Genomic DNA, 24631 nt, shown 5'->3' on the forward strand with positions numbered 1-24631 from the left:
GATGGCAGGTCTTGCACTTATAAAGCTCACGCTATGTACACAGCACAGATTCGCGGAACTGTTTTCCTTGGCTTCCGGTTGGTAGATTTCCGAAAGCCTGTCCTCCATTCTAGCGCATGGAACAGCACAATTGGTCTTAAAATCGCTGTGTAGCACTGCTGAGACAAGTTTTATTAAGAATTTTTTTCAGTGAGCGTGGATTCCGAGTTGAGATTTACTCTTCAGACCACCATGCTGTAGTATTTTCGTGCGCTATACTTAGAACCTTTCTTCACTAGAACTCTTTCAATACCAAATCTGGACTTCCCTTGCCTTAGTACCGAATTCCTCTAATCCATATTTCGAAAAAAACATTTTATGTATCACTTTAGCATTTACTTTTTATTATATTAATTTAAGGAAAAAAGAGTTTAACTCAAATCCAACAATAAATTAGATGTTTAAAAACAAATATTCCGCTTGTTCAAAGTAATTAGAATAAGAAAATTTACTTCATTGCTGCAATACAACGGTGACACTTAAGACTTTTTGTACTTCAATAACTAGAATCGTAGCTTAACCTATAGATTAGAGAAAGTGATAATAACGTATTAAACAAATATGAAATAAACACAATTTTTGGCAGTGAAAACGGCAGTGGCGAGGTAAATAAACAAGTTAGTGAAAAATGTGAGGTTATAGTTAGTACTCAAGCGTTTCAGTTATGGGTTATCATGAGGCGTGTGCGGCGACGGAAGGGATTCTGTACTAATTCACGATACAAGGTAAAGATGGGCACCCATTTTGGGAAGCGTGGACGAAATACTGAGTGATAACAACCCGAACAGTGTTTACGTGGCATAATTTCGGTTTCCTCAATATTTGTTGTCTGTGTAAATTTGGCATTTCCCTTGTGGTCCGTGCTTTTTGTTTTGTTTTGTATATTCACTGTATGTTTGCTTGTTGTACATATAAAGGAATGTGCCGCGGGAATAGCGGGGCATGTAGTGGAGATGCTTGCAAGCGAGGTTAGCGGTTTAGGCCAGACATGCAACGGGCGACACATTTGCTCGAACAAACGTTCAAAATGCCACTCAATGCGACGATGTAAGCGCAAGCGACGCGAGGGACAATCGTGTGCTCTGCATGCAGGTGTCCAACAGTGACGGGGCACAGCGTCGGAAGCGAACACAAAATGCCGTTTGAATGTCAGATCATAGAAATTTTTACCTGTCATCACTTGCATGAATTCTAAAATATAAAAAGATATTAGTTTAACGGTAATTTGGGTGTAAAAATAATAAATTGCATTCTCACCATCGAAATCGACAGTGCCTGAGCCGTCCGCATCAATTTCCTCGATAATCATATCCAAATCGCTGGCGGATAGCTTATCATCCAATTCACGCAGAATGTCACGAAGTACTTGCACCGTCAGATAGCCTTTACCCTCCTTATCGTAAACGCGGAACGCTTCCTTCAACTCGCTGGCCAATGCCGGCGTGTCCTCTTCGACCTCCACAAAGCGTGCAGCCAATTTGCAGAATTGTGAGAAATCTAGTTTACCCGAGTTCGACTTGTCGACCTCCTTGATTAGCGCTTTTATAGCTTTGTCGTCCAGCTTTTGGCCGAGTATCTCGAGAATGGTCTGTACATCATTGTATTCGATGTAACCACGCTCATCATGATCGAATGCCTTGAAAGCATTGCGCATAACTGTTTTTGAAGAGAATTTTGTATAAAGTTATAACAAGATACAAAAATAAATCTTAAGGCTATTAAGGGCTTACTTCGCAGCTGTTCTTTGTCGTATTCTGCCTCCGTCTGTAGAAACGTAATAAAAGGAAAGGTAACATATTAATTTCTATAATATAATTATTTGTATATATACTAGAGTGTTAATAAAAATGTACAAATAACTTGTGTGAGACTCTTAATCTGTTATCAAAAGCGAATAAATGATTTCCGATGTTTCCGACTGATTATATCCAGTCTTACTTCAAGTTAAAAATGAAATTTTTGTTTGATTTCCTAGATTGATTATATCATAGGTCTGGTAAAAAGAAGTATATTATTTTTCAAATAGATGTGTTTAGAAAACGGCTTCAACAAAAGAATAGAATATTCTCCATATTTTAAAGTTTTCCTTAAATAAATTCGAAAATGCAAGCTATCCGGCTGAAAATGTGAATACCTTTTATAGTCCTGATAATGTAAACCAAGTCTAGAAGATCAATTATGGAAAATATCTATCAAATAATGGTAATGGTCGAGACTAATCATCATTTCGATTGCACGAGGAAAGAAACTAACCTTTAAATAAGACTGGGTACAAAAAGAACACACGATTTAACGCAAAACAAAAGTTTATGGTCCGATATTCTATGAATTGCTGCTGAACCGCAATAAAATCATTTCATTTCTTAAGCGGTTGGCTACTTTCATATATGGTCATGCTCGAATCTCGGTGAGACGGCACAAATGTTGGCCAATCCAGAATTGACGGTTTGGAAGATTTTGCCATGTGCTTGATGAGATTGGAAGGGTCAAGATCATCTATCATTAGCTGCTCCCTTACGGGCACTATCTTAAATCGGACCTGTACTGTCAACAATTGGAGTGTATGAAGGAAGAAATTATGCAGAAGCGGTCAGTTATGGCCAACAGGGTAGGAATTGTGCTCAATCAGGAAAGCTCTAGGTCACACACATCGTTAGTTAGTGGCCAGTAGCTCCGGGAGCTTAGTTGGGACTTTCTTATGCATTCACTTTGTTGTTCAGATCTGGCACCAAGTGATTTTTATCTGTTAATTTTGATGGTGAAAGATTCAACTCATGTCAAGTTCCTCGCTCACTCTCGACTTTAAACGGATGTTCGTTGGCTCCCCAAAGAATACTTGGTCAGTGACCGGAAGTCGTGAACTGCTTGAACCATATGTAAAAGAATCGTTTCTGGTCACTCCAAGGGAATGGCGCTCAGAGAACTTTCCCCATTTGCGTGAACATGTCTCCATCCTCTTCCCTTAAGGAGAATAGAATGTGGAATATATTGGATTGTATGTCGAATTAAACATAGGTTTGAAAAGGTAAACGGAAGGGTCCTCGCAGCTCGCTAAGAACTATCAACTCGGCATTATAATACAGAAATTTATTTAACGGGTTTTCTGCGAATCTAACCCAATGAAAGGTTACATTTCAGGTTAGCTTTTGGTTTGTTAATGCGTTAAGATATTCTGTTAAAGTAAATATAATGGAAGAATAAGAAGAACTAAGAATTATTCTATTTTTTACGTCAAAAAGCAAATTAAAATCGATGAGTTATTGAAAATAATGGGAAAGAGAATGAATCATTCTCCCTTCAGCAAAAAAAAAAAAACACAACTCGACTGTAATTAAATTTTTTTGAAAAAGTAAAGAAAAAACTTTTACTCTTTCCTCTGGTAAAACCAACTTTTAAACAGTTCAAACTCTCTTTGCCGCTTAAGATTTTAGGCTGCAGTATAAATCAAAGTACAGAGATTTTAATTATTTATTTTGGACCTTTTCGAAATTTTTTCTACAACAATTTCTACAGAAGTGTATAAAAGCAGAAAATAAATAAATATATAGATGATTACATTCGTAAATACCTCTATATTTTTCATTACTTGTATATTACATTCATTCCGCTTTGTTTATTTGTTAATTAGTGGCATACAAAATTTGTCAGCTCGTTAAATTACGCGTGTTTTATTTATTATTATTTCTATATGCATACAAACATTTGATCATAAAGGCAAATACAACCAACAACAACATCACATCCATGTGTTTATTATTGAATAGTATTCATATGTGAAACGCTTATGGCTGTTGGCGAGTAAAATGACCCAATTGGCGTTCAAGATTTACGACAAGGTACCTGCGTACAAAAATGGCATTTTGCAACGCCATTTTTGCCTCTTTCGTTCTCTGTAGCAACAGATTTGCCAGAAAACATATAAGGCATATTTCAAGTGGTTATTAAGTCAAAAGTGATAGCGAAATTCTGTTTATATCGAATTGTAAGATATACATATGTATATAATATAATAAAACTAAGAAGTGTCGGAAATTTCAATATTAGATATAAAATATATAATATTTGACTAAGAAGAGAAAGAAAATCCTCCCTGTTCTTGACGATTTTTACTTTGTATCCTGTGTTCTTTTTGAAAGCATAGTTACTTTTTGTTTAGTATCAAAGTTGGGCACCAACCGAGATTCAAGCGATTCAAGCTAACTTTATTATGCAAGATATATTTACTTTATCTTGAATATAAATTTTAATTTGAAGGAAAGGTTAAGAGCGTATTCTCATGTAATCATTTCGAAAAATCGATTTTTTTTTTATATTTTGACAGTAAAACCTATTGAAAACATGCTGTGAAAAATTCAGACCGAAATTCATAGTATTTGATAAGTTACAGCTCATAGTCGCCGACGTGTCGTAAGCGACTGTCTACCAGGCGCCATGACAAGTCTGCAGCTGCTACGTTTCTAAACGCATTTTTCTCCAATCATCATTTTCTGAAACTGTCATGGTCCTAAAAAAAAAAGTATTGAACCAATTGCTTTAAAATTTACATATGTTCTTCTACTCATTTATAGTTATCGTCTCTACCAGAACTGTTTATATTCGACAATATTTTCAAATTTTTTTAAACGATTTTTAACGAAAAAAAACAAGATTTTCGTGACTTTTTTTGAAATTCGACATTTTTTTATGTTTTTAATGAAATTGATTATATTTGGTAGGGACGATAGCCGCAGAACTACTGAATAATAATCCATTCGATTTTTTTATTTCAAAAACGACAACATGAACAGCGGCTATCACCATGACCAGTGAACTACTTTTTTTGTGTTGGGGACTACTTTGATTTAAAAAAAAAAATATATTAAAAATCTAAAAAACAAAAAAAATTTGTTTTTGTACATTTCAAAATACAAGTAAAAATATATTAAAAAATTAAAAGGATTGAATTTTGTTGTCGCATAAAAAAAATGTTCCTAAAAAGTGGTAAAATGTATGCGTTCACATGAGAGTACCCCCATAACTATGCCGGTGCTTTAAACCCATAGATATATAAATATCTCTATATAAAACGAAAACTTTATTATTATACTCGTAAATATTGACGACGAGAGTATATAAACTCTAATGCAGAATAAGCACTAATAATTTTGAACTACATTCTTCTGCATTTATTTACTAAAGTAATCCAATAAAGTTTTAAGCCCATAAGTTATAAAGTTTTAAAGTTCCACTTGATATATTCTCTGGCTGTTAACCTAAGTAAGCTCATTTGGCTGAAGAGATTTAAGATTTTGTGCTATCCCGGCTATACTGTTTCTTGGTCTTTATCCAAACCATCTTCGTGCTTTTCCATTTGAATTAGCCTATTTGGTTCTAAAAGGTATCTCAAACTTTTTTATCTTTAAAAATCTGAGAAGAAAATGCGAAAAGTGTTCTGATAGTAAACAAAAACGCTTTGATAAACATTTATAGTTTTCAGTTAAACATTTATAAACTTTTTCACTTAAGAGCCAAAGATGAATTTTAACATCTGATATCTATTCTGTAAAGGAAGGTAGAAGAGAAATAGCTGATTGAAAATCGTTCTATTAGCATAATTAAGAGTTTCATAATAATATAACTCCCAAAAGGAAGCCTCGGAGACCCTATTAAGTGTATATAAGTATAATTGATTACTGTAACAAATTGATTAGCCTTAGCCACGTCCAGCTGTCTTTTCGTCTGTACATTCCCGTACTATTTTCTCCGTTTTTGGAAATTGATCTGAAACTTTGCATAGTTCTTGAATGCAAACATTTTTATTTATCAATATGTATACATTGGAACAAAAAAGCACCCGGAAATTTTAATTCTCGGGTAAATTACATTTCAAAAAAATATACTTTGCTAAGTTAACAGGACTGTCCTTAATTACTATGCCAAATATGAGCGCGATCTGCCGACCAGTTTGTTAACAGAAGCTGCTTAAGTCGGTACACCTCAGTAGTCCGTTGGGATTTTTACATACAACTATCGAACAAATAATTTGTCTCAAATTTTGTATATCTCACCAAATTTCTTGTACGGAATGATTGCAATTGTTAGAAAAGGCTTACAGTGATTCAGTTTTAGCAAACATACAAACCTATGAGTGATATAAAGCCTTCAAAGGCGGTTGAGAGATCGTTGAAGATATGCCTCGTTCTTGAAGACTTTCGACCTCTTCAATTGATGAAAATATACAAAAGTGAAGGATATGGTGCTTGAAAATCGTCAGGCAAGCGTTAGATAGACGGCAAGAGAGCTCGAAATCTTGAGTCTGTTCGAATGAGTTTGGTGAATATTTTAATACCGTAAACAGGCCCCAATGGACATGGAAAGCTTATGACTGCGAATAAGATATGGGTTTATGAGTTTGACATGCAAACAAGTCAACAATTATCGGCATAGACCCCGTTTTCGGTTGATAAAACAAAATTTGCTGAAGGAGCTAAAGGTGACCCCTAAAAGTGCTTATGAAAAGTGTTTCGAGGACTGGAAAAATCGTTGGCATAAATGTTATTACATCTTGTAATTTAAAGGCGCCAGGTACTTTTTTGTCACAATGTATATATATTCACGAAATTTAGCTTGGATTATGATCGATCAAAATATATGTATGTATGTCTTGTATGAGAACTATCATAGATTATTATCCAAAGCAAGTTGTAAACTTTGATCATATAGCTGTCATACAAAATAACTGATAAAAACCAAGATAGTGGCATTTTTACACCTTTTTATACTATCTGCAATGTATTATTATATTTTAGAAAAATTTTAGCCTTTATTTGTAAATAATACTAATTTTAAACTATCTTACCAAATGTGTCAAGTATGGAGGTATACTATATGTAAAATGTGGTTTTCTATATACTTGTATGTACATACATATTTATACCTGTATTATACATGTATGCTTGTAAATTCTACATTAGTACTTTTGACTTACCATTTTCAGTAATTCTTATAACAAATTTCTGCCAAATATAAATTAATCCAAATATATAGGAGTTGAGTTGATTATCCTTGAGAGTAAACTGAAACAAAAAACGTTGAAATCGGTTGAACACAATTAATTGCGAACTTGTTATTTTTAAGTTAAGGCATCCGCATAGGAATACATCCTTAAATAATCTAGTCGTTACACAAATAAAACTGATTAAGTAACGTTACGCACGCAATGATTACTTAATCCTTCGAAAAACACTTGCTTTATTTTATTTTTTTTTTTTGCACGAATTCGCTGAATTCACTAGGAAAGCCACACATTTTAGCCACTTGTGACAAGCAAGGGATAAAAAAAATATTATATACATAAGTATATTATAATATATGGATGGATAAATAGTAATACCCGTTACGCTGCGAACGGCAAACGATCGATGTGTTCACGCTTCCGAATTTCGATAATCACTCAAGAGTTGTGATTTGCATCAATTAAAAATTTACCTTTCGATCAGATCGAATTAAGGCACTTATATTGGCGAATGCGCGCCGTCGCCGACTAAACAAACTAAACGACGACAGCGATGGCAACAAAACGACAACGCACGCCCTACAAATGGGGAGCACCAAGTGGCCATAAGTACGACATGCATTTTTATGTGTGTGTGTGTATGTGTGAATGCATGTGTATTTGTAGGTATGTATGTGTGTATATATGTGTGCATGAGTACGTATGAATGCACGTATGAGCTTTTATGTAGACACAATGTTGGCGATGAGCAGCGAGCTACAACTACAACAATTTGCTATGCTTGTATATGCAACATGTACTGTATATACCTTGTTATGTGTGTGTGAGTGTGAGTTTGTCAACACAGGCCAAATATGTAAGTATGCGGTTGGATACATAATTGCTGGCAACATTCAATTCAGCAGCAATAGCAACAACAACCACATTTGTATTGCCAAAATAGCGGCAACAAGCAGCGAACACCAAACAACAACCACAACGAAAAGACCTTTGCTGGCAGCCAGAGCGCATCGCATCGAATTGGATCAACTCGAATTGAATTGAATTGGATTGGCTTTGAATTGAACTCATTGCGACGGGGCGGCGGAACCGATCAGAGAAGTGACATGAAAACAAGCAAAACCACAAACACACAGACACATATTTGAAAAAATACATAGATTTTTAGATATAATGCGCAAAGGCGCATACATGTATGTATGTATGTATGTGTGAATACATATTGAAAGTGACAATTATTTTTTTCGTTTACAGGTGTGTCGGTGTGCGCTTTGTGCAGCACAGTCGGGCAGTCAAATGAATTTTTTTTTGCATTTTTTCCAAATTCTATTAATTACGTTGGGAATTCAACGACACATCAGCACTTGTGCTCTTGAGCAATAACAACAACAATAACACGATTAGCAGCATCAACAAAGCGTGTGGCACATGCAAGCCAGAAAAGGTGACAATTTTGCTGATTTGTTGCGGCGCTTTTACTTGACGCGTTTACCTTTTTTCGTTTTTGTTGTTGTTTTAGACAAATTACATTTATTTTAATCAAATAACTCTTTCGCAGTGGACATCTGCTGGCAATACATATGCAGGTATCACACGCAAACATATGTATGCATGTTTGTTTGCTTCAACGTAGAGTAAATGTTGCTGCAGCATGTTGCGCTCACTATTGCAACACACATACGCACATATGTATAAGTGTTAGCCGACAGCAGTAAATTTTAGGTGTGTGAAATTTTCGATACTTCACTTAAATGTTAGCGCTAGTTTTACTAAATTATTTTTTGCTTTTGTTTTTGTAAACGTTCTACTTACAGTGGTGTTAGAATTTTGTTGCTATTTGCTTAAAAAAAAAGCGTTTTGTTCGAATTATTGTGATTAATTAGCGTATTTGATTCGCCCATCGAACACTCGTCACAGCCCCCATAGACATGTGGCGCCTTTAGGGTGCCGTTCATTTGCTTTTTGTACCACATTTTCATAAAAAAAAATTAACAAATATTTGGCGATTCTTCTTAAATTCTTTATTCATTAATTCGGCCATTACTCACTCTGCAGTTTTTTGCCTATTTAGATTTAATTACTCTAATTGTTAGCTGCCAATCTGTGGTGGTGTAATTTCTATTTTTAGCCCAGTTTTATTTTGATTACTTGTTATATGCCAATCTGTTATTTCCGTAATAAGTTCATGCGTCTTCTTTCATGGCGAACTCGATGCTCATTTCATATGTATTTTTTCTTTCCATTTCAGATTTATTTGTTAGCATTTCCCTCATTGAATTCTTTCAAGTTGTATTTGTCCGATAAAAACTCACTGATGCGGAATGTTTTTATGAATTTTGAAGGTGAATTAATTTTATTTGTTATATATTGTTGGGAAACTTTCCTTTTTTGGGGCTGTTTTAGGATAAATCAAGTTGGTGCCTATTCAATAAACATCCGTTCACCCATAGATTATACATTGCGAAAATTGCAAATAAAACGCAAATTATTTAATTATTCATCAATATTTATTTTTTCGCCTTCAAAGTATTCACCACCAGATGTAATACACTTATGCCAAAGCTTTTCCAGTCCTCGAAACACTTTTGATAAGAATTTTTTTGTATGACCTTCAGCTCCTTCAGCGAATTTTATTTTATCTCTTTGATAGACTGAAAACGGGTTCCACTCCGATGATTGTTGACTTGTTTGCATGTCAAACTCATAAACCCATGTTTCATTTGCAATTTCAATGCTCTTCATGAATTTCGAATTCGCACGATCAATCATGTTCAAAGAAACTTGTTTACGGCACTTTTTTTGAAAAAAAATTCAGTTTTATCACGACATTCCGAGCAAGAACGCGTTTCATACTCAAAATATCCCAAAATCATTCGAACGGACTCGCAAGAGATCGTGAGCGCCTTTGCCATCCTTCTAACACTTGCCTGACGATTTTAAAAAAACACATACTTGTACTTCACTTTTTTTTAAATATTTTCATCAGTTGAAAAGGTTGAAGGTTGTCTAGAGCGAGGCTTGTCTTCAATGATCTCTCGACAGTCTTTGAAGGCTTTGTATCACACGTAGGCTTGTGTTTTTGATAAAACTAAATCAACGTTAGCCTTTTCCAATATTCGCAATGATTCTGCGAACGAAGATTGGTTACAGGTTTAGTAATTAAGGAAAGTCCTACCATTTCAGCAAAATAGAATTTTTGAAATATCATTTAATTTTATTTTAAAAAAAAATATTTGGAAAATATCTACTTCTTCATTATTCAGCAAAGAAGTTCCAATAAATTTTGTGTGCGAAATCAATCTTCAGGAATGGAAATAATCAGGATGTTGGAAAAGGCCTTTGTAGATAATTGTTTTTCGCGAGCAAAACCAGGTGCTGGATGGGCATGAGCATCAAATGATGATCAATACGTCAATAAAATAAAGGAATTGGTGCTTAATAATCAACAATTAACAGTCAAAGATCTTACTGGCACCGTTGGGTTTTTGGAAGAATCAGTCAAAACCAACGGTAACGTCTGTGAAACAATGCTTTCCGACTACGAGCATGTTATGAAATTTATTATTACTGGCGATGAGTCTTGGGTCTCTGCTTTCGACCCGGAAACAGACGATCAGTCCGTTGACAGTTTTCTTCGATTAACGAAATGCCAAATATCCGAATTCCTTGCGACCGGCTAAACTGTTACCAAGGAATACTATGTGAACGCTATGCGCCTTTTGCGCGAAGTTATTCGTGAAAAGATGCGGAATTATGAGCCGACAACACTTGTTTTTTCAGTACAATAATGCACCGAATAAAAGACAAATAACAAACGATTTTCAACGTTGAGTCTTACTAGAAAGAAGGCTGTTGATTGTTTATCCTCCGTGTTGATTGCCCGAAGAATTCGAATATAGAAATTTTTGCGTTTATACTTCGCTGTTTATGTTATTTAATCGTCTAAAATTTTGAGTACATTATTAAGCAATAATCTGTGAAAGGCTCTCACAACATGTAGGGACCAACGTCCGGTGTGTTTAAAGTGGGTACCTGTTGTCGACAGCCTTACCCCACGGCGCTCAAAAGCACAGCGGATAAAATCAATGCATTAATCTGCGCCCTGATGCTAGGCATGTTTAGTACCAATTGGTAGTGTGGAATGGACACACTAACTTCTGCCGTGCTTTGGGTCCGGCACCCGGTTGCAAGGCAACTCCACATTCAACTGACAAAGTCAGCTCTTCCCGCATTAGGGTTTTAACCAGCCACCACGATACTTCCCGAGGGTCCAGTCCGCATGAGCAGGTTGGAGTAAACTCCAAGGCCTCCTGCTCCCCGTGGTACCAGAATTAAGTCTTCAGTCAGATCTCGTAGCCGAAGCTACGACCAGTTGAGCTTCCAGACGGCTCTGGACTGGTGGCCAGGGTTTGGACCCCTTAAACGCATCACAAACACGCACCACTCATACCGAATCTAACCCTAATTCTCAGCAAACCGCCTTCGCCGCTTAAACAATTCACGCGCCAACGACCCTAACTGTTCGGTATTCCGACTAGTGGAGATCACACTACTAACATCTAATCGTCCAGCTAATCTCCATACCACCCAGATCCCTAATGTCCGAGTTTATCAGGCATTCAGAAATTAAATGCGCCCAATCTTCTACCCCCGCCCCAGAAAAACAACCCGACCTATCCGATAGGTGCCTCTGATGCAAAAATGCATTCAGAGGCCCATGCCTTGGAAGCAGAAAACCCAGACTCAGACAAAATCTGAAGTCTGGGTTATCCTCAAGGAACTCAGCGTCCCGAAATGTACTCGTAGGTCACTCGGCCGTTAGGACTATTGTCCCATTGTTCTTGCCACCTACACCTAACCTTTTCTATCTAGAAGCCTCTTGCTCCCTAGAGTAGGGACCAATGAGTTTAAGCCAACTACAAACTTTCTTTTGATAACTTTATTTAAGGCAGAAATTTACGAGCGACGAAACCATTATTGATTCATATTTAACAAATAATTATCGGGCTTTAGAGTTTTTAAATTGCCCTAAAAGATGTCCAAATGCTTAAGTATACCTACCGTTAATGAATTTTATTAGTTTTACAAATTTCGATTACTGTGCCATACTCTGGCAATCTGTAAGCCGAATATTAAAATATACTATAGTCGAAAATAATTTCTTCCGTTTCGGATTAGATAAGAACGCTACTAAAAAACGCGAGTGTACTTTATAATATTAGCACTATCTCCCCACGTTTTAAGAAGTGATAAGAAAATGTGCAAAATCTTTTGTTACTATTTTGTTTGAGTCATAAGCAACAATTATTGATATGTAATATATATATACATATACACAAATATATGTATGTGTATATGTAGTTCTCAGAAAGTTGATAAAATATATTATTTCATATCTCAGCACGCTCAGAATGTATAAAACCAAAGAAACTTTCTTCAAAGCAAATAGTATCGTTTAGCCATCAATGGGTAGTGCATTAATTAATTAAAATTCGAAAATGAGAATTATACCGTCGGTTTTTGTACTCTTTGCCGTTATCGGTGTCGCATATTCGGCGAGTTCTGTTTGGGGTACGGCAAACAGCACGGACGCCGTTATATACCAGAAAAATATAGTTCACCCCGGTGTACCGAATGTTGTGCAGACATTTTTCTTCAGCATACCAGATTCGGTGGGTTGAGTGAAATTAATACCATTTACTTTTGTTCTAATTGATGGGATTTTAATTTTCTTCTTGTACTTGTAGTACCAAAGTAATAGCCGTGTAATTAGCTCTATTCGTCTGGACGATGAATTTAAAAATACCACAGGTCCAACCAATACCTTGATTTCTGGTGGACCTAGTTGGACTTTTGGTATTGTGCAAATGGTAACTCAACGTAGTTATGGTTTAAATGTCACCGTCGTTGTTTATGGTAAATACGTACTATAATAAACAAATATAAATAATAAAAGTTGATTTCTGAACATTTTTATTTGATTCTTTTTCTTCTTGAGTACTACAGCGTTTAGAAACTCTACAAATATCACCTGATCAAAGATGACGCAGACTGAAAAAAACCTCATTTTTGGAAGGTTACTTCCTTGAGTATTGAACAGTTTTGACGTTATGTTTATAAGCTTACGTCCCGTTTTGATGAATGTAGCGTCATCAGCAGTCCGTGTCAAATTTGATAACAAGACATGTGTGGGTTATAGGTCGTTGCCTCCTTTTAAACTCGTACTGGATAAAAACTAATGAATTGTTCCTCTTTTCGTATGGTTCTACAAAATGAGGCCGATTTATAATGAGTTTACCAAAACACTCATTACTTGAATTATTTTATGAGTTTTTTTCGTAAATGTTTTGAAGACGCTGAATCTGTCGACCAATCATTCAATATTTCTGCAACTTGAAGTTATTTTTTCAGATTTTTCTCACAAAATCAACTGCTTGTGTATGGTAGGTAGGGAATAATTTAGTGATATTTTGACAGTACCTTTCATTATTGTCAACTGGTACTTGGTGATGGTGATCATAGCTGTAAGGGGATAATTCGACTACCAATTTGTATCAGACAAATATTTATAGATTTCAACAGACTAAAGCTAAATCCCTCTCCTGTTCTATTGAAGCTGTAGTCAAAAATAAGGAAAGAAGAATGGATGTACTGAGAAGTAGAAAACAATTTAAAAGACCTCATTGTAAATAGTTACACTCTTTGTTATTTAAATACTGTTCATTGCCACTTTAAACGCAGCCTTCATTTCCACAGAAATACCAAGAACAATTAAATGAGGTTCAAAAAATATTTTTTCTACCATACCTTAGTAAAAAAATAATATATGTGCATACATATGTATATATATGTACAATTATACGAAAAATTTGCATCTTTCTCGTATAAAAGTTCCAACATGGCTTATTGAAAACGCCAAGTGATCGTCGGCAATTTGTCATGTCGATTGCCCAAAATAAAATACTCATAAAAAATATTTATGATGTTGCCACGCCAGTTAAGCGAAGACTACCTCACATTGACCAGCAGCAATAGTGGCGGAAATCGAAGAAATGTGTGTGTCACAAAGCGTTCTGCAGATAGCACTACCAAATAACAACATTGCACTCGCGCGTCACTGAATTATGGTCGCAAGAAATATTCTTCGCACTGCAATCAAATAAATGCACTTGCGTTCTTTGCGCATGTTACCAGCACACACAGTATTTGGTGCATATATGTATATTATATGCACATTCACATATGCATGTATATGTGTATGTTTGTATGTTGTATGTGTGTATGTCTTTTGGTATTCGCAGCTAATAAAGCAGAAAGCTTGTAAATCACTGCTGCAAGGCACATTAGTAGAAGAATGTCGCACTGCTTTGTTGTTATGGCTAGCCAGCTAGCTGTTGGCATCATGTTGCATCAACATTAGTAAAATACGATCATGCTCACACTCTTGATCGAATTGAAAATCGGTTATTAAGGTTTTCTTTATTCTAATTTCAAATTAGAACTAGTACAGGAAATGGGCGGGGTTTTCTTCTGATTTTCCTCATTTCTGAACTCCTGGGAGTGTTCACAGGGTATATCTAAACAATATACGAAACCATTAGTGGAATGTTGAGGAGGGAGGAAGAAAATTAGACCTTTCTCTTTGTCTTATGCAGTTTGAAAATCTCTTTGAAATTGCTAATATACTGATAGTATGTCGATCCATTATATTTTTGACAAATTTTCACGTGATGAATATCAACAAACAAACAAATAACACCAACAATAACTTGCAGAAATTTTTAAAATGTGAAGTGAACTTTCTGAATATATGATGGTTATTTTTAAGAAATGAAAATTAGTTGGTGAAATTTTAGTTTGAATGAAAAAACGAAAATTCCTTTGTAAAATGTATGGGAACCTAAAAAAAATAGCGACCCCTTAGAGTTAAGCTACAGCGCCTGGCTTGAGGAAGGAATTTTTGTTTGTCAATCACTAACAATTGAAGGGGTAAGAGTTGAAAAAAAATTAAAAAATATTTTTTTTGAAGCACCCTACTATACATTTACCAAACGCAACACAGGTGACGAGACTTGTATTTGACAGTCCAACAACTTAGTGAATGGCAGTTAAAGGCAAATGTTATGTTCTTCATTTTCATTGATTCCCTTGGTGTGGTTTACTATTAATTTGTTCTAAATGGTCAAGTTTTCAATAAGGTTAGTTGCCCGTTTTGAGGTGTTTACGAGCGTCATCGTTTAGCCACTGTATTCGCCGGATTTAGCTACCTAATACTAATTTCCGCTTTTGAAACTAAAAACTTAATCAATTGAAAATTCGTTAGCTGAGGCTATAAGGCGTTAGCCTTATAATAAGAGTCTTGAAAATTTTAATAACTATTGGCATCAGCTCAAAGAGAGCATCCTTTGAATTTTATAACAAAGTATTTAGTTAAAACAAGTGAAATTCCTTTTTTTGTGCAGACTTTAGTTAGATGATAGAACGATCGTACCAACTAAAATATTGTGGCCAAAACTTAGTAATGGCTCTTTATGACTCACTTTTGCATTGGACTTCATGAGACGGTTGTTAGAATTTTTCGTTGTCATTGTTTTGCTTATAAGGGTAATCCTAGTAAAGGAGATTTTTTCAGTCGTCTTTTTTTGACAGATCACGCGTGAGTCGTGTCAAGCTGTCATGTTATTCTTGTTCAGTATTATTTGGCATTTCATCATGGAAATCTATATTCGTCATTCCAAAAAATACGGTATACCGACACTACAACTTTCTCGAAGTAAAATTGTTTCTAATATGAAAGAATCTAACGCACTCTTATCTTATGAAGATTTGACTGCCGTCCCACTGTTCGTGGGTACATTGTGGGTAGGGTTTGAGAATATTTTAACCGCTAATAATGTCTTTGACTTGAAAAAAGTGTATGCTTGACAGACGTAATCCGAAACGAAATGTCTTTTACACATTTACTTAAAATTTTCGTTGGAAGAAGAAAACTTTATTCTGAACAGCTTTAGAAATTCGGAATCCAAAATAAATTAATATGTTCTCATTATTTTTACGATAAACACAAAATTTAATTTTTTTGAACTTTCATATCGTGCGGCTAGTTAACAAAATGGGATCTTTGGATTCCCCGAAAATTATTTGTATAGTACGATTTTGGGTGCGCGATATCTTTGAAGCCGAATTGAAGACGTATATTTGCGCTCCAAAAATATCAAAATATCTCTGCTTATAAGTGAATTGCGCTTATTGGAGCTTTCATCAAATGAGGGCTTTGACTACTAATGCAAATTGGAAGTATTAGATGTAAAAGCTGGATAAGTTGGAAGTATTAGAAGTAAAAGCTGCGTCTGGAATCTTAACTCCGATCATATGCATATCCATTTTTCTCAAGCAGTTTTCAAAAATCAAACAACTTATTGCCAAACCACAAATCATTTTAGTTTTACCAGATTTTATTTCAAATCGCTTTTATTTACTTTATTATTATTTTTTTTTACGGAACTCCCAAAACATCTATTGAATACATATTTTACAATTTTCATTCTTTTTTTTTGTTGTTGGTTTAATGTTTTTTGTTTTCTTCTCTTCATTGTGTAAATTTGAATTTAGATTTTTTTATTTTTATTTTGGTTTTGTGGTTCTAAAATTCGTTGTTGCTGTTGACATTCATGGTTCATTGGTTTTGTTGTTTTATTTATAAGCTGCGCTTATTTTGTTTGCTTGCCTTTTGTTTAAAAAACAATTGTTGTTTTTTGTCTTTGTTTCTGTAGTTGTAATTCGAGGTTGAAAGTGAATTACTTGATTTTCGAATTTATTTTTGTAAATTTGCTTTGTTTTTGCGGTTTTATTTGAAATTTTTATTTAAAGTTGGTGGAGTCAAGTATGTTTTCATTAAATAACGTGTAGTTTATAGCTTAAATTACTAAAAAAGGAGTTTTATAGGAAACCTTTGTATCAATAACGGCATATCCTTGCGATGTAAGTGTGTGTGTTGTAGTAAATGTGTACTTACACGAGTATTTACTTCATTCATATGTATATATTTCCTCTAAGTGTATTGGCATATACATACATATTGCATAATATGATAGTAAATTGTAATAATAATAATAATAATAAAATTTTACGAACAATTGAACAATAGATAATAATTTTTTTCACATAACAACATTAACATTTGAACAGAAAAACAAATTATTTAACAATAATTTAGAGACTTTCTTGAAAAAAAACACATTTTTTTGGCTACGTAAATGTATAAGTATGTATTAAAATGCATATACGTAAATATATACGCGTTGTTGTTGTAAAACTTAGTTTAAACTTAGTAGACTTTCTTTCTTGTTTGGTTCAATTACGACGAGCATTGCAAAAAATTAATTTATATTTAATTTAACTTTAACTTGAATAATGTATATATAATTTTTTATTATATTTAATTAACAATAATTGTTTAGAAACTTGTTACTCCGCATTATAGTTACACATCGCATGGCGCACAACCCAGTAAGCAGTTGTGGCCAGACAATGCGACGGCGCAGTTGATAAAATATTTAATAATTTTTGGTAATTTTGTAAAATAAAAACAATAAAAATGTTTGTATTCATAATGCATGCATGTTATTTTTATTTATGTTCATGACTTATGTGAGTATTGGGTGTTGAGTCACAAGCCCTTGACTTGGTATGCAATGTGTACATACAAAATTGGTTTGATAGTTGCACGAAAAGGGACGAAAACATTAATGTATTTAACAATTTTCTCTATAACATAAGGACAAAACAGTTAAGTTGTATTATATATATATGTACTTTTTTATTAAACAATAACTTAATGGACTTTACTTTTAATGGTTGCTTTTCTTTTGTTGATTTAAATATATATATGTGTTTTAAATATTTTAACAAAAATTATAACAAAGATTAATCATAACTCTGTTTGACGAGCGTGTGTGTGTGTGTGTGAGTGTTGTTCCATTGTTGTTGGCATTTTTGGTTTTTGTAAAATACTACATATTCCGTAGGTAAAGATTTGCGGCCAAATAAATGGAGCAGCGCCTGCGTAGTATTTACTGCTTACTCGCCGGTCATGACCTCCATGAATTCTAAGCAAAAAGAAAAAAAAAAATTTTAAATACATTTTTTACTAATTATGCAAAGAAAAACAACTTACCATCGAAATCAACCGTTCCTGAGCCATCAGAATCGATTTCCTCAATCATCATGTCCAAATCGTCATTGGTCAATTTATCGTCCAATTCACGCAGAATCTCGCGCAGCACACCGGTTGTAATGTAACCGTTACCCTCTTTATCGTACAAACGGAATGCCTCTTTCAGTTCGGCTTGCATCGCTTCGGCGTCCTCCTCAACGAGGAAACGCGCCGCCAATGTGGTGAATTCTTCGAACTCAATTTGTCCCGAACCATCCTCATCGACTTCGGCGATAATTTCGGCCAACATAGCATCGTCCAATTGATGGCCCAACATGCTTAGAATGGTGCCCACCATGGTGGTGTTGATGTAGCCATTCTTTTCGGCATCGAATGCGTTGAAAGCATTACGCAAGACTGTGGAAAGATATTGGAGGAATTTTTAGTATAGTATAGGAAGGCTAAGGACTGCAGGGGAGGACTGAGAGATGAAATGTGTTTTGTTTTGAAGTTAAGTTCTAGGAGTTAAGATCCCACATAATAGGTGTATGTTCCATAGAACCCTTGTCTACATTTTTGTATTGATACTAAACAATATATAATTGTGTACGTATAGCAACGGGAATCAAGAAAGAGCAGGGAGCATTTTTTTATCATTGCAAGAGAGCCTAAAGAGCCTCTGTCGATTTTGGATATTTACGAAGATATGCGCCTCGCTGTAGATGGTTTAAGGGTAAAAGTATAAATATTGGGTAAGCCGCACGAATAGAATACTCTGCTAAAAAATATATGGTAGACACAAACTTTGATTCTGACACTTGGTTTGACAGTAGCTTAAGAGTTTTACATATATATTTACGGGTTTCAGAAAATCGATTTTTAATTGTCTTATTAAATTCTACAACATCTCTAGAATATTGTCCTAAATTGTATTAGTCGATCCAAGTAATAGTTTCGAAGATGCAGCCTTGAGAACTTGTGCGCTCGAGGCTGTGTAGGTGTGTGCCGTATTTAAACGCGTTTTTCTCGAAATTGTGTTTGAAGTCTGTTGGCAAGATTTCCCGAGAACGACTCAACCGATCTTCATGAAATTTTACACAGGTCTTTGAGATACATTTTTTAAAGACTTGGAGGAAGGGAAAAAATTGTTGAAAAACCGGATTTTTACCCGAGGAAACCCGTGTAGCCCCTTAAGTTTCGAAGCCGAACCCCGCAATGGAGACCACGGAGATCCAATTTGTGTGGCTGAAACATTTGGTTTCGTAGTTATTCTTTTAGGAAAATATTAATAGCCACTCCATATTTATAAAGCTTCCCTAACAAGGGAGAAATACTTGTAAAAAGAGCGGAAAAAGAGCAGTTCTTTACACAGGTGATACTATCAATAAATAATAGCTTTAACTAAGTGCATAATATGTCACTAAATTTCTATATTATGAAATTTTGATATAATTGTAGCAATTTAAGTGTCGCCAAAGGCCCTGAACATTAGCTAAATAATGCTGTCTCATTCATTTTTGTGGCGAGAATTGAAAGTTTAATGCTATGACATAAATTTGAAAGTCCACTTTTGCTTGCTTTAAAGCTATCTATATATACGTTTATGTATATATATATCATATGCAAATGAAAACCGCCAGACACGCAATGCCTAAGCAAATAGTGCACCCATTGCATTAGCAACTAGTTAAGCATATCAAAAGCCGAACTACTTCTCGACAATCGCTAAGTATTTGCATGTAAATTTGTTTTTCTTCCACGCAAACGCAGCATGTAGCCGCCAATAAACAGAGTACAAATACATTTATATTTTCCTTTCCAATATTGGCTTTGCTTATGCTTTTGTGAGAGAGCACTTTCGGTGGAGCTTTCATCATAAAATTTTTCTAATCACGTGGGTAGGCGTTTACTGACACATTTTGTGGCATGTGGCAAACGTCATGCGGTGCCGGTGACTGTTTACTGCCAACCCACCTCGTGCAACCTAGGCGGAAATATTGGGTATTGCATTGATCGCGTGTGTTGGCAGTTTTGTCAGCCGCTTTAAGATTATGCGCTACTTGTTTGCCATTATCGCGATTCAACAGCGCGGCGCCAGCGCACCAGCACAATAAAATACCGTTCGACAAACAAAAGAGTCGGGGCCATGCGATGTGTGGGCATTTGAAATTATGCTGTGTCTTTTGGAATTACTATACTCTTTTGAACAGGTGTTGATGTTTTGAAATGCTCTAAGCTGTTGGCTAACTTTATGACAGCGGCGTATGAGTGAGGCGTAAAGTAGATGTCTGTATGGGCTTCTCAGCTATGCAATGGTGATACTTACGCTCGATTTGGTCTTTGGAGAGTTCGTCCTGAAATTAAGAAAAATATGTTTTATTAGTTTTAGCATTTAGATTAGAGGTTGGTATCAACACTAAGGATGAAAATAGAAGAATTAGATTGGAAAGAAAAAATTTTGGTACTTAACTGTACTTTCTCTATAAGTTACAACCACAATTTTCTTATATAGTAAATAAAATATATATAAATCTATATAACTGTTCTGATTTATCAGTGCTTCGACAGAGCATGTTTGATAGGTAAAGGGACCTGTACCTTTTAGGGAGATGCCCTTTATGAGCAGCCTTTTATGGGTGGATATTACTTATAAGTTTGCCATTGCTTTCTACGAGACAAATACTAATATTAAAGAAATATTTTTAATATTAGTAGTCAGCTGAGGCCAATCTTAATTTCTGGAGAGCATATCTCTGGCCAAGGTAATCAATTGCAGATCCAAAAAACAAAAATACTTGAAAGTCTTCGGTAAATGGACTATAAAATGTTTTATAAACTTTACTCTGGAATTCTATTTGTTATAAAGGAACTAAACAGGCTGTATTAAGTTTGCCAAATTTGTAACAGCCAAAGAAAATGCCGGAGATCATATAAATTATATGTATATTTAAATGATCAGCGCGATGAGCTGAGTCGATTTAGACATGTCCATCTGTCCGTCCGTCCGACTGTCTATCCGTCCGTCTGTCTATATACATACATATATCTGAACCAGTCCCTCATTTTTTTCAGTGCCGATTTGAAATTTTTACAAGTACTTTTCTCACCAAGAAGCTGCTCATTTCTAGGGTATCGAACCACTATAGCACATAGCTGCCAAATAAACTGAAGGATCGAAATAAAGTGCTTGTATGAAAATTTTTTGATTTGATGAAATGTCTTCAAGAAATTTTGCAAAGACCATTATTAAGGCATTTGTCATACCTAAAAGCTTCCTTATCAAAATCCAGTTCCTGTAGAAAATATTTAGTATTTTTAATGATATTATAGCTTAGGTGAGACCGAAGAAAACGTTTTTCTAGTTTTCAAAACTTTTAGTAAAATGTTCCCTTTTTCCACTTTTCGCAAATAACACTGAGATATATGTAATTAAAATCGGGACTTGAAATTTTTTAAGAATATTGGGCTTTTTGAATTTGAGAATTTTAAAACTTTTTATAGCAACAGGTCTTTTCGACCTCGTGGAAGTCCTCTGAGGATGTTGATCTCAGAACAATTCTGGGACACATGAAATACTTAGCTAGACTCGCAAGCAAAAACATAAACCGCTAAATGCCACTGCTGTCGAAATATGTATGTCGATAAAGTAGTCAAATAATGGTAAATAAATATTTTTATAAGATATTGGATACATTTAGAGGTTGTTCTCATACTGCAGTTAAGAGCTTACAAATGTATTTTCCTTCTTCAATGAAATTTTATTCCGTTTTCGTTTCAAAAATATGAAGTCACGTTATGACTTTCAGGTATATAAATATTGGGTAGTTGAAAAAGTCTTTTCTTATTTTTCGACTTTTCGTTGCAGTCGTATATCTCCAGTGCTCACATTGTGTTATATTATATAGTTCAAAGACTTCAAGCTTCATTTAAGAAAAAATAATAATTTTGGGGAAGTTTAAAAAAAAGGTACAGCTGTTCAAAACTGAGTGAAAATAATGAAGAAATTCGCTATATTTTGAAATTTCTGTATTAAAAAGTGAAGAATGCCTCGAAAGCCACCCATGAAATTTGTGAAGTTTATGGAGGCGATGCTGTATCAGTTCGTGTAGCACAACAATTCTTCGCTCGCTTCCGTTTTGGAAATTTCGAAATTTCGATTTACACTGATGGAATAATGTCTCTAGTCGAAAAATAGTAGAAAGAGGTCGACCACAAATGGTACATATTTGTTTATTTAGTTATTATTATAAATATAACAAAAAATAGTCGAGGTTTATTTAGAAATACGAAAAAAACTTTATCGACCATCTAATATTTTTTTTGAAAATTTTCATGTAGCAGCTCATAAAAATAAATTTTCAAAAAATTTCGCACCATAACAAATTCTCAAAATAGAACGAGTACTTAAGTTGTAAACTTTACTGATTATTACCGTCGACTAATTCGAAAAATTAGCAATTGGCCATAAACAAAATTTAATGGTTTACTAAGGTTTTTTTCATTTGAAATTTTTCTAAACAGAAGATGGGTTTTATTAAAAGTAAAAATAAATTTGGTTTGGAAATGTTTATTAGGTCCCCTAAAGGCGGGATATTTTTCGATATTTCTTTGCTTGTGTATATTGTTCGTCGCAAAATTTCGCTATATCCTGCCAGGATACTCACACTCATGTTGCTGCCTGCTCAGTTAAAAAGAAATCAAGCGTGTAAAATCGTGGATAAATTCACAAATAAGGATAACACGAGACGACACAAGACGTGGCAACACGACACGGCACGACAAGACACACAACAACGACTACGACAGTGACTACTCGCTAAGGACAATGCAATAAATTGTGATTGCAAACTTGAAGTATTGTGGCGCGGAGCGTGTTTGCGTTGGATGCGCGTACGTTTAGCAATGCGGCGCTCCGATCGTTGGGCGTTTGTGGTTGGGTGTTATTTGTGGCGCTTTCTTTGGAACCAACTAAACGCTAAATCGCTAAATGCTGTGCAAATTGATGTTGTTGGCGTGGAAGGCACACCAAGCAGCAACAGCAGCAGAGCGATTGAAGTAGTTGTTGTAGCTGTTTTTTTTTCAAAATTAATATATAGCTGCTTTATAGGATAGCAGTTAGTGGTGGTGTTAGTATCTAGTTGTTGCTGCCGCCAACGCGCTTACACCTGAACGCCAAAAATACACCGCCTCCGGCCGTTACGTTGGAAGATGCAATACATAATAACGTTAATAATTTGCGACTAATGACCGCTTGGCCCAGCCTAATGCCGCACAACCTCGTCCGCCATGCGCCAGGCTAAAGGCTGGCGGTTGGCGGCTGGGAGCGAAATGTGTGAGGACGACACCACGACCACGACGACGACGACAACGATTACGACTGAGCAGGCCAAACCGCGGTAAACGGCACATTAGCAGTTGCAATAGGGCAACGGCTACAATGGACGCTGTCAACGCACTCTCCGAGGGCGCAATGCATACACATATGTATTAGAAATGTATCGGAGAAGTGTGGAGGGGCTTGCGAAGGTATGCAAAATTCTAATACTACAGGGTATAGCAAACAGCTCTGCCACATATGAGTGGCACTCAGAATTTCTTTTGTGCCAAATAATGACATTTTTCGCAAATTTTATACCCCGTGAATAATTGATTCATGAGGTTTATGAATTGAGTAAGCGAAAATACTTTTGGAACTATTTAGGCCTTATAACAAGTTTTCGAATAGTGATTATATGATTTCTAAGTGTCGTTTCGATCTGCAATTTTGTAGTAATAATGAAGTGCCAATAAAAGTTAAAGATCCAATCGAAGAATGAAAATATTGCTGCCGTACAGGCAAGTGTTCCTAAAGACTGAAATTTGTCAGTTCCAGAACGTTTTCAAGAATTGGGACTATTTCAAGAAACACCCTGGCGTATTTTGAAAAAGAATTTGGGCTTACATCTATAACGAATTTTTTAAGAAAACCATCTGCTCCGATGAGGCTCACCTTCACTTCAGTGATGCGGTAAAATAACAAAACTTTCAATTCTGTTGTGTATAAAAACCACAAATTATTCACCTAAATTGACAGTTTTGTTAGGTTTTGGTCTGTTAGAATTATCGATCCGTACTACTATCGAAATGAAGTTGATGACATCGTTACTGTCAATGGAGAGCGGTATAGATCGATAATAACCAACTTTTTTGTGCCAATTGGAAGAAGTTGATCTTGACAGGATCTGAACGAATTTCAACAAAATTGAAGAAACTTATTCTGAAGCTGTACTAGTCATTTTAGAGGTTGCAATTAATGCAGAAAATTCAACCTTCCGCTGGAAAATGATGAAGGGGCTACCATATTTATTACCTGATAGCGGCCGAATAAAAAAAATAGTTAAAATAATAAATACACTACAAAAAAAAATGGCCTGTTACATGTACGTCGATATTCATAGCAAAAA

The 24631-nt window shown here is 35.1% G+C and overlaps 3 protein-coding genes across 5 annotated transcripts; 1 reads left to right on the forward strand and 2 right to left on the reverse strand.

The window, feature by feature from the left end:
- Nucleotides 1–360: 360 nt before the first annotated feature.
- LOC120772723 (troponin C) lies at nt 361–7591 on the reverse strand. 3 transcript variants are annotated; one of them, XM_040101485.1, is made up of 7 exons: nt 7412–7500; nt 7235–7334; nt 7007–7094; nt 1770–1803; nt 1297–1695; nt 1210–1230; nt 361–560 (listed from the first exon to the last, which is right to left on the reverse strand). In XM_040101485.1, exons 3-7 carry the CDS (start codon nt 7007–7009, stop codon nt 556–558), a joined length of 462 nt encoding a protein of 153 aa, XP_039957419.1. In that variant the 5' UTR covers nt 7010–7094; nt 7235–7334; nt 7412–7500; the 3' UTR covers nt 361–555. The 3 variants fall into 3 exon arrangements, with proteins under 3 accessions (XP_039957419.1, XP_039957418.1, XP_039957417.1); XM_040101484.1 differs by lacking the exons at nt 7235–7334; nt 7412–7500 and adding an exon at nt 7507–7591; XM_040101483.1 differs by lacking the exon at nt 7235–7334.
- A 4900-nt stretch (nt 7592–12491) lies between these two features.
- LOC120772389 lies at nt 12492–13009 on the forward strand. Its single transcript, XM_040100978.1, has 2 exons — nt 12492–12705; nt 12781–13009. The coding sequence occupies exons 1-2, from the start codon at nt 12532–12534 to the stop codon at nt 12964–12966; spliced, it is 360 nt and encodes a 119-aa protein (XP_039956912.1). The 5' UTR covers nt 12492–12531; the 3' UTR covers nt 12967–13009.
- A 4622-nt stretch (nt 13010–17631) lies between these two features.
- Nucleotides 17632–23567, reverse strand: LOC120772022 (troponin C). The gene is made up of 4 exons (XM_040100389.1): nt 22853–23567; nt 20515–20542; nt 18210–18605; nt 17632–18141 (listed from the first exon to the last, which is right to left on the reverse strand). Exons 1-4 carry the CDS (start codon nt 22856–22858, stop codon nt 18113–18115), a joined length of 459 nt encoding a protein of 152 aa, XP_039956323.1. The 5' UTR covers nt 22859–23567; the 3' UTR covers nt 17632–18112.
- Nucleotides 23568–24631: the final 1064 nt, after the last annotated feature.

Source organism: Bactrocera tryoni, chromosome 3 (assembly GCF_016617805.1).
Source record: "Bactrocera tryoni isolate S06 chromosome 3, CSIRO_BtryS06_freeze2, whole genome shotgun sequence".
NCBI lineage: Eukaryota > Metazoa > Arthropoda > Insecta > Diptera > Tephritidae > Bactrocera > Bactrocera tryoni.

Coding starts and splice junctions, on each gene's coding strand:
- LOC120772723 (XM_040101484.1), bottom strand. Junction 1,696..1,769: donor CGACAAAGAACAGCTGCGAA/GTAAGCCCTTAA, acceptor CTTCAAAAACAG/TTATGCGCAATGCTTTCAAG. Junction 1,231..1,296: donor AGGCACTGTCGATTTCGATG/GTGAGAATGCAA, acceptor TTTATATTTTAG/AATTCATGCAAGTGATGACA.
- LOC120772389 (XM_040100978.1), top strand. CDS start 12,532: ATGAGAATTATACCGTCGGTTTTTGTACTCTTTGCCGTTATCGGTGTC. Junction 12,706..12,780: donor TCTTCAGCATACCAGATTCG/GTGGGTTGAGTG, acceptor TTGTACTTGTAG/TACCAAAGTAATAGCCGTGT.
- LOC120772022 (XM_040100389.1), bottom strand. Junction 18,606..20,514: donor CTCCAAAGACCAAATCGAGC/GTAAGTATCACC, acceptor ATCTTTCCACAG/TCTTGCGTAATGCTTTCAAC. Junction 18,142..18,209: donor AGGAACGGTTGATTTCGATG/GTAAGTTGTTTT, acceptor CTTTTTGCTTAG/AATTCATGGAGGTCATGACC.